Source organism: Octodon degus, unplaced genomic scaffold (genome assembly GCF_000260255.1).
Source record: "Octodon degus isolate 3935 unplaced genomic scaffold, OctDeg1.0 scaffold00008, whole genome shotgun sequence".
Lineage (NCBI taxonomy): Eukaryota > Metazoa > Chordata > Mammalia > Rodentia > Octodontidae > Octodon > Octodon degus.
In genome coordinates this window covers 272,264-282,634 of record NW_004524584.1, presented here as the reverse complement: position 1 = coordinate 282,634, position 10,371 = coordinate 272,264, and the positions used below count along the sequence as shown (strand labels likewise).

Here is a 10,371-nt window from a genome sequence, read left to right as displayed (position 1 = left end):
CACTGCGGAGTGGTGGGGGAAGGCCCGAGCGGCTGGGAGAGGGTCCGGCCCACGCTGCGCTGGGACTGGTCCCGCCGGCGCAGGGTAGCAGGAAACTCTCCGCACACTCACCGGACCTGGGCTAGGACTGGGTCCTATGTCCTCTTTAGATGTGCTGAGTAATTTTCATGATTATAGTCATTTCTTTTCCCTGAGAGATTATCTCTGATCTGATTTCTTCTATAGCCTGATGGAGTTGTTTCCTTACTTTAGTTGCTATCATTTCAGAAGTTTCAGGTGTGTGACTTCCAACTGCTATACCCTTGTTTCCTGGACTGCTCTGGGTTGTCTGGAGTTCTGAGATTGCCTTTTTCTCCTTCATTTTGACATTTTTGAATTTTGCAGTGTCGACCCAGACTCAGCAGGGACAGTACAGGGACCGGGCCCAGGTCAGCAAGTCTCCCACAGTAGTGAGTGGTCAGCTCACCAAAGCGCTGGCTGCACAGGGTTCAGCACAGCTTCCACCATGCTTCCAGGGAGAGGAAACCACAGCTCAGCAGGGTTCCAGTGATGATGGGGCAGGCTAAAGCTCCACAAGTCTCTCTGATGGTTGGGGCAGGGTAGTGCTCTTCGGGTTCCAATAGCTGTCCAGTGTCCCGGATGTCAAAGTTTGAGTCTAACTTTATCTGACTTTGGGGTACTGACCTATATCATCTACAGTGTCTTAGAGCAGAAGACTGATATTCCACCAGAGAAGAGCATGGCAATGTCCATGGGGTGGGGTCCCAGGGTTTGTCTCATTGGGGTTGATTAGGCTGAAGTCCTTCTTTCCTGCAGCCACAGGATTCTTATGCAGTGGCTATAGAACAGCAAGCAACTGATTCTGGAAATATGAAGAGGAGAGGCTAACTTGTGATCATCTCTGCTGTTGCAACACCCAGAAAAGACACTTGCTACAGCCTTTGCAGCATGGCATTGCACACCTGTTTGCTCATCTGCCTCCTCCTTCTGCAAGGACAGAGCTGGCTTCTGCTTCACCTCCTAAGTCTCCAGTCCCTAGCCATGTGGGTCAGTAGGCCTGGAGGTGTCCTCACTGTGTCCTGCAGCCCTAAATAAGCAGCAGGGAATCTGGTAAATTAATATTCTTATTTTCTTATTCCATTCTTTATAATCAAGGAAGATTTGCAGAGTGGGTGAGTGTATTCTTTTTGTACCTAAAGTTCTTTACCTCTGGAGCCACTGAGCACTAGGCAGGCTAACTGACCACTAAACATCTGTTCAAGCTCTGTCTGACCTAATTAGGACTAGCTAAGCTATAGTTACCTTTCCATATCCCCCAGCATATATATCATGTATTCATTCAACAGATATTGCCATAGAAGGAAAATTCCATATCCCCCAGCATATATATCATGTATTCATTCAACAGATATTGCCATAGTAGACAAAAATTTTTGTCTACTTTCTTCAGAAACTTATAACTGTACTATTTAATATTCTAAAAAGGGAATGATTTTTATCTCAGTCACAAAGCTAGGAAAATGACTTTTCATTTATTTATTTTTTATATTTATTTTTTGGCAGAACCAGGGATTGAACTCAGGCCCTTGCGCTTACCAGACAAGTGCTTATTGTACTGAGCTATCTCCCCGACCCGGGAAAATTACTTTTTTAAATAAATGTGTATTTTACTCAGTTTTAAGTAAACAATGATAAATGCTGACACTCACTCCCTCTTTGGTTTCTAATGCGAATGAAAGTACAGTGACAATATATATCGAGCTGCTTGCAGGCCTGAGGACGGGATTGATTCCAATTGTAATAACACAGTTACAAAAGACAGTAGACCTTTATACTTCCTACTGAGCATGTCATTTTAGCCTCATGGTACTTTCAGGACTAGGACTGATTAATATCCTCAACTATAATAAAAAGCAACTTGGGAAGATCTCAAGGTTATATAGCTGAGAAGACCAAGATGGCATTCAATTCAAGGCCTGCCTGGCTGAGCATCCCCCAGTGCCCCAACCTGTGAGAGGTTCTCAAAGAGAAGATACAGTGAACCTGTCCCTTTTGTTTCTATTTTTAAAGATTTTAACCGGGGTAGGTAGTGAGGGGAGAGCCTATTCAACTTGCTCTTTTAACTACAGATTTGTACATTCTGCTCTCATTTGATATTTGGTGCATGACTTCCCATTGATGAGATGAACATGCATCCTTTCCCATTTTATTACACTTGAAGCAACCAACAGTGTTAGAGAGAGGAGAACAGCAGACTCAAAAACCATCCTCGGGCCAAGCCTTTGGTGCTGTGATCATTATGACCACCTGCCAAGTATGAACTTGTGCGGATAAGATGTGCAGCTGGAAGCAGACAGTGTCAAGGCCATCTGGAGGCGCCTCTCCAATCCAAAGGATGAGGCTTTACAAGGTCTATCTTTTCACTTGAACTGGAAAGCAGGGGCCCGACCAGGGAATGGCTCCAAGAAGACTAAGATCATACTAGAAGCGCAGAGTTATTCAAGGGCACTCTCTGGGGTGAGATGGTTCTTGGTGATACAGGACTGGTCTATTGGGCAGGATATTTATCACCCCTGGCTCTTGCCTAGCAAAGGGTTTTAGCAAACCCCAGTGCCTAAGATAAGAAAAAACAGTGAAACAAAATATTCCCCCACACTCTACTTCTTCATGAAGAACTACTGGCCCTGAATGAGAGTATGTAAAGATCCAGAATGTTGTCACTGTCCAGTGACATTCAGAAAAAATGTGAGTGTGACGTATAGCTTATAGGTACAACATGCTTCAAGAAGCCAGACTGTTTTGAATGACACAAGTGACACACACTCGGTATATTTCTGAAAATGAAATTATTTCCACCTTCAGCTTCTGTAGTTTTCAAAGTAACTCTCCAATTCTCTCAAGTGACTGTATTCAGTATAATGACATTGAAGAGCTAATAATTCTGTAGCACTTATTCCATATGAAGCACTGACATAAACACATTGTATATATCAATTGATTCGATGTTCCCAAATTTGTGAGGCAACTGTTATTACTGTCATCCCAGTGTACAGATGACTAAGCAGGCACAGAGTACACTAAGTGATTTGCCTGAGGTCACATAAGTAGTTAACCACAGAGCTAGGATTCCAACCCAGCTTGTTGGGCCCCAGACTGTTGGTGGAAACATTCTCCCACCCCAGAACTATATTACATGGATGTAAAAACCTATCTAGGTATTCTTGCCAAGCAAAAAGTTTTTTTTTTTTCTTTTTCTGTAGTACCAGGGATTGAACTCAGGATCTTGCATTTGGCAGGCAAGCACTTATTCTACTGAGCTAGCTCCCTGGCCCCAGGTATTCTTGAATCAAATGCCCAGTTATAAGATACAAAGCAGACAGGACTGCTCTAAAAATGGGCATTGTCTACAAGGTAATAGTCATGTTTTGAGTATCATGAACAGAGTAAGACATTATAAGATGAATATAAGATATGATTTGTAAATTATGAGGATAGGGGGGTCCTAAAATTTTTGTTCTAGGGGTGGGGAGATAGCTCAGCAGCATAAGGGCCTGCCTGGCAAGCCCAAGGTCCTGAGTTTGATCCATGGTACCATAAAAAATATTTTTTATTGTTCTTATGATCTCGTTAGCCCCTTAAACATTAATCAGGACCTTCAAGAATTTTCCTTTAGTGTGTTATCTATCAACAGTTAGTGTATTAAAAATTACAACTGAGAAACATTTGAACTTATATAATTCACTTAAAAATAAGATTAACAAACTTATTAAATGTTAACCTAAGTAACTAGATTTGGCAAAATATATTTTCCAAACCAAGATAAATTAGTAAGAAGAAAGCAAATGCTAGCATTCTTTTGATGTGCTTTGTTATTGTTTTGAGGTGGGGTTTCCCCCTGCTGCTCAGCATGCTCTCAAGATTCTGGGCTCCAGGGGTCCTCCTGCTAGGACTGTAGACACAAGCCCTGGAGCCAGGTCTTGCAATCTCTCTAGTGCCTAGTTTAAGAGAAGCTAGCCAGATCCTCATGCTGCTTCTGCCTTCAGGATCGCTAGCTATTTCATTTGGAAGGTATTAAACTATTGATAAGCTGTTAAACTCAGTGTGGCAAGCACACGTTTTCCAGATTCAAAAGCTCAGATTTTATTGGTGGCAGCAGACCCTCAGTTCTTTTTCTTGAGGTGGCAGGCTCACTTCGAGCATCCATCTCTGCTGCACACTCAAAGTCAGAATAAACATAGTTGGCCTGTCAATCATTCTTCCAAGTCAAAAGTAGCCATCCAAAGAAGAGTTTCTGGCTTAGCTTACTGCTACCTTATTCAGGAAAGCGCTTTTCCTAGAGATACAGTGGCGTACTTTACCACAGGAGGCGAAATACTAACAAGGCAACAACTGGAAGGTTGAGATTTACAAAACTGATACTATTACTGCATTATTAAAGTCATTCTTAAGTGAAACGTTTTCTAAAAAAAGAAAAACTAAATATGTCATTTAGTGGAGAATTCAGTCAGGTGTTACTTAGTTACTGACAGTTATTTGTCATTCCAATATAATCAGTGTTAATGGCATTGCGGTGAAAAAAGTCAAATAACAGAGTGTAATGAGGTGGTCATGTTGACTTCAGGAGCTTTCCTTCTAGAAAAGGTCTGGCCTAAAATGATCCACTTAATCTCTTTGAGCCTATCTTTTCCCACCTATAAAACAGAATCAAAACTTTTTGTTCAAGGATTTTTAAGAGTAGAAGCAAAACATATTCTGAAAATCAATTTAAAGACATTTCCTCCAAAATCTTATGTGAGGTCTGAAGAGACAACTGCAGTGATTCCCAGTCATGCCTGAGGAGCTGCAGTCCTGCTGAGGAGAAGGTAGATGGAGCAGACAGACAGGAAACTGAAAGGTTGGAGCTTCTTGCTCATCTGGACACTGCAGGGGCTCCTCTTCCAGTCTGGCCCTCAAGGGGGCTCTTAGAGAAGCTGTTCAGCCACTGTAGGTAACAGTGAGTGGAAGATGGCACCCAGGGGCCCAGCGGCCTTATTTTCTGACTGGGCTCATGGCTATCCTGACTTATGTGCTCACTGCATGCGACCCCCACACACGTTCTGGCACACCCTAGAAAGCATGCAAAATTTTGACGGTGATATCTGGAAACTGCAGACATTTATTTTCTAATTTTAAATGCATCCTCCTCCCACTGCTGTGCTTTAGTAGTAATAATGAAGTGTAACAACAGCTCTCACAAAAGATCTAGACAGCATGAGGTGTCATACGCTGACCTGAGAACTGATGTTTTAAATGTCATCTTTCACCCGACTCCATTCTACGGCTTCCCTCCCCCCTCTCTCTTTCTCTTTCTGTCACTCTCTCTCTCAACTTGCAATGTTTTCAATTTTCTGTTTGATGTAGTTCTAATGAAAGAAAAATTGAAAGTTCAAATTCTTAGTCTGAGTTTTATTATTTAACTTTATATTATATAATGCCCATTTAAAACACAAATATAAGTAAGCATTTAAATGAGATGCAGGATCACCAGAATTACAGAACTTATATTTATATTTTTACATACATACACTCAAGTATGTAAATTCTTATCAGTGTCAGTGCTGTCTATGACAAACACAGCTGTTTTTATTTTACTTCTGGGCATATGTACGTTCTTCCAGCACTTTCTCTTGAGCTTACTGTAGTAAGCACCAAGGGAAAAAAAAAATTATCTTGTCTTTCCATTTCTCTGCCATCATTTTCAGTATAAGCCATTGGCTCAAATAGGGAAGTAAATAAAAAGAAAGGGTACAGTAGAGTTCTAAGGCTGATTATATTTCATACAATGCCACTGTCTTTTTTCTGCATGCAGAATAGTTTTGGTTCGGACTGAATGCTGAGCTCTGTGGGGCTGTCAGTGACGCACTCTGCTGAGACACTGCATGCTTACCTGTTCCTGCTCTGAGCCCTGCTGAACTCCCGTGTGTTGTGGGCTCAGCAAGGTTCTGTGCTCATGGACATCCAGGATGCTATGTGCAAATGGACAGCAAGACACGTGGACATGTCACAAGCCGCGCTTGTCTCCTTGACTCATGACATATACCCTTGTCCCAGACTTCAGGCACAAATACAAGATCACAGATAAAATTAGGAAAATTTCAAAACAGTCAGGATACATTTAAGTCATGCTCAGGGCTCTTCATAACAAGAGACGCAGAGTCCTAGGACTGCACACCCATGATGCTGGCCCTGCCTCCACAGCCTCGCTTCCTGCCACTCTGGACCCCATATAGTGTCTTGGCCTGACTGAGTTCTTCCTGCTGAGGGTGTGTGATTCTTCCTGTGGCCTGGATGTCTCTGCTTTCTCTTTCTATTATCTTCCCACCAGGCCAGAGCAATCCTAGGCCAAAGGAACTTTCTATCAAGGTGCACATGACAGACACCACTCTTCCTGTATGTATGTGCTTATTTTCTTCCCCCACTGGACAGCTTATAGGCCAGGTCTGGGTCTAGCATCAATCACTCTTGTTCCACTAGTGCCTATTATGTAGTTACTAGTAAATATCTATTATGTGAATGAAAGGATAATTTAGCAAGTGAATGTTGCTGCAACTGGAATGCAAGTTTCAGGTGCTAAAGTGGAATAAACAAAGGTACCATGAATTTTAGGTTTGATTCAAGGGTTGAGGAATCCTGTCCCAGTTTGAGTTGCTGAAAAATGAGTAAGGACAGCATTGTCCTTCTTTGCTTGACTGCCTTTTTTACTAGTTCCGAAGTACTCGAGAATATAGGCTTTTTATATTTTAAGAAGCTCCGGTCATTTATCTCTGTATTTCCAGGCCTAGTACAGAGCCTAATGCTAGATGGCTTTTGAAAAACAGTTGGATCTTTTAAACTGCCTTGAGCTAGAAGAAAATTTGTGACCCTGAAGTCATCCCCTGTGTCTCCTCTTCCTCCTCTTTCTCCTTTCCCTCCCTATCCTTTCTCCGTTTAAGGATTGATGAGTCTGAGAACTGCTTTGCTTGTGATTAGATGTTTGTAACAGAAAATTACCCTCATCTATCTTAGGTTTAACTTGGCTTTTTAAAGAGAAATGGTCTTATTACTGTCATAATCATGGCAGTGGTTGGACACTCCAGAGAATGCCCTAGAATGAATCTGGGTAGCTTGTGATATTCTCGGAATAAAATCACAAGGAAGGCGCTTCAGAAGCTGGTATGTTCAATCCCAGATAACTCAGAGCAGAAATTAAAATTCAGGATTAGATGAAATATTTGCCCTGGAGGCTACAGAACTAGCCTGGTCAGAATAGGCAGGACTGAAATGTCCAGTGCTCCTGAACAACACCGGCTAATGGGAACCAGTGTTCGTGTTAGAACCCACCCTACAACTTATCTGTCTTGGCCATTATTCTACAACTACATTAGAGAAATAGCCAGGAGGGGAGGTAGTGAAAATGGAACATTCATAATGAAACTGAAGATCGAAGAAATAATAATAAAACAAAAGCCTAAAGGTAAGAATGGTATTGATTGAACATCTTAGAAAACATTGCTAGTAGAGATCAGAGCACGCTACCTACATGTAATATGTAAGATTTCTCTCCTGAGCAAGATGTGAACTGGAATATTGAATGTTCCTAGAAGCATCCCCAAGCAGTCCCCTTTGAAGTTATGGAGCTTTCTAGAGATGATGTGGTGGAGTGGGAAGCCCATCCCTTTACAACTCAGCCACACCTGAGCTTAATATCAACTTTAGCTTTGTGATATGGTGTGAGGAATTGACCTCCCTGATCATGTTCCTCCACCTCTTCCTCCTCTTTCTTGTAGGATACATATACATATACATATACATGTACACATATCTTTGTGTAAGCACCTGTCTTGCAGGTTCATTTTGTAGGTCAAATGACACTACTGAGATGGAGGTACAAAGCCCCCTGCTTAAAGCATCCATGCAATCAAGTTAACCCTTTTTCTCATAGTATCAGTTTATATAAACAGTTGAACAAGACCTGGACCAGGGTGAGGCCAACAGTACTTGGGTGACTTGGGAACAAGGTCTCCGTTACCATCCTAGGTGCTCCCCTTGCCTCTCTCCAATCTAGCTAGTACAGCTGGGCAGTGTCAGCCCAAGGCTGAGCATCTCATTGTGATCCTTTTTCCCCAACACCATCTCACAGCCCACTTCACAGGTGACACAGTAGGGCTCAGAAAAGCAACCTCACTGGGCTTAAATTTATCAGTTAGTTAGACGCAAACCTGGAATGTGAATCTGGACTTTCAGATCAACCCACTGTTTATTCCCCAAGCAGCTCTTAGCCAGTCTCCATCTTGCCTGCGTCACATGAAGTTCTCACACACCCTCTGATCTGAGCGGTCTGCCTGGATATCTGGACATCACCGCTCCCACAAGTGTATAAAATGTTTCAATACAAAAATAAAACATATCTCAGATTCTCAGCACAAGTTGTTTGCTACAGGATTTGCTTGCAGTCAGGGTTCAAGAAATAAATATTCATCAATGCAAGAAGAAAGGGTTCACAAGGCCTTATTATTTTAATGCAGAGAAATGGTTATAATAACCTAGCTGAATCAGAGAAATGCATTAATTTCACAACATGTTTAGCTCTTTGAGAAGTTAACTTGCCAAACTCTGTGGGGAATCCTGAACTCACAGAGACACACTCCTGCTGTTTTGAGAAAGAAAATTGCCCCTCTGAGTGGCTGCCCTGTCACCACTAGGGAGGGGTGGCTGGGAAAAATAATTGTGGGATGGGGAGGAATTTAGCTGCAGCAGCATGGGCTGGTTAAAGCACAAGTGGAGAAAAGAGGAAAACATTACTGTTCTAATAACCTCTTGGAGATCTTGGTAAAATGCACATTCTAGTCCAGCAGGCCGGGGTGGGGTCTGGCATTGTGTATTTCTGACAAACTCCAGGGAATGCTTATGCTCCTACCTGCACCAGTTTCAAGGACTGGGAATGTTGTCACAGGACAAAGCATGGTGGAAAGCCTTGGTGTTTTGTTTTACTCCTTCCCTTTGCAGTCATTTTAACTCTAGGCAAGTTCCTTAATTCCAGACTAGGCAAAGGACAAGTGGGAAATCTGCTAGGAAAATCAGCCAGCTCCCCAGCATGGTGATTCACCTTTTCCCCCACCAGGATACATCTAATGGGTGATATCTCATTACTTTTAACTCTTTGGAAAATGACCATGTGGGTCTGGACCTCCAGAGACCAAGAATTCTGATTTGAAAATTCTGTTTATGGAAGAAATTGCTCAGAGTTTTTGGGTCTATAAATCTGGCCCAGTCACGGCAGTATTTTCAGTCTGGCAATTCCCAGGGCTCCTACTCACTGCCTTCCACCCTTCTGCAGGAGAAATCTGTGCTTTCAAGATCCACGGCCAGGAGCTGCCCTTTGAGGCTGTGGTGCTCAATAAGACATCGGGGGAGGGCCGGCTGCGTGCCAGAAGCCCCATCGACTGCGAGCTGCAGAAGGAGTATACATTCATCATCCAAGCCTATGACTGCGGCACCGGGCCCCAAGAGATGGCCTGGAAAAAGTCACACAAGTGAGTGACCCATCCCAGCTCCTTGGAGGCCCACCCTGGCCCACCACCACCATTCACTGCATCTAGGGACTACCCTTTGGATACCTTTACACCCCAGCCCTGACCCAAGTCTTCCCAGTTTGCCAGGTCCCTGAGGGAATCTGGACAGTGTGTGTTCTAGTCCAGGAACACTCTACACACTGTTTTTTGCTGGGAGATGCTTCCTAGGCCTCCTTCAGGACTGAGTTCATACTTCACTTCTTCCATGACTCCTCTCGTAAACCAGCCCCTGCCAGCAGACCCACTTGGGACTTTTCTCGTGTGCTTTGTTTTGCTATAATACTTCTCCTTGTGAGATGTCTCTGCCTTCTCCTTTATGGAGTCTGGCTCAAACTCTATCATAGAATGAGAGACGTTAAATTGTTACTGCATAGAGCAGTGAGTAAAAGGATGAAGCAATGGAAAAGAGGAGAAGTTAAAGACAAAAGCTATGGATAACATAGAGAGCAGGTAGGAGTCTCTACCCCGACTGGTTTGGGGCTTTTGCCATATACTTGTCCTTGGGGTAAGTCAATGCCCTGGGAGGTATGAAAGGGCAGTAGAATTCTACTTTTATTTTTTATATTTTTTTAATTTTTTTTCAAAGTTTTATTGATAAACAGATAGCAATGAGACAGTTTCAAATCAAATTGGAAGTACAGTTTCAACAAATAATACACTGCATATATGCATATATTCTTCTTAGTGGTTAATTGCTGTACAAGAAGTGGACTTGTGATCCTATTTACAAACACCATTAGAACAAATCATTCTATTCATTAAGAGAATCAACTATATATCT

At 42.7% G+C, this 10,371-nt stretch overlaps 1 protein-coding gene across 1 annotated transcript in view; it reads left to right on the top strand.

Moving 5' to 3' along the window:
* Positions 1-10,371, top strand: part of Clstn2 (calsyntenin 2) — a 710,452-nt gene that overhangs the window by 509,691 nt on the left and 190,390 nt on the right. The window contains exon 3 of the mRNA XM_004624971.2: positions 9,356-9,551. Within this exon, the coding sequence (XP_004625028.1) occupies positions 9,356-9,551 (196 nt within the window). The remainder of the gene's footprint in view (positions 1-9,355; positions 9,552-10,371) is intronic.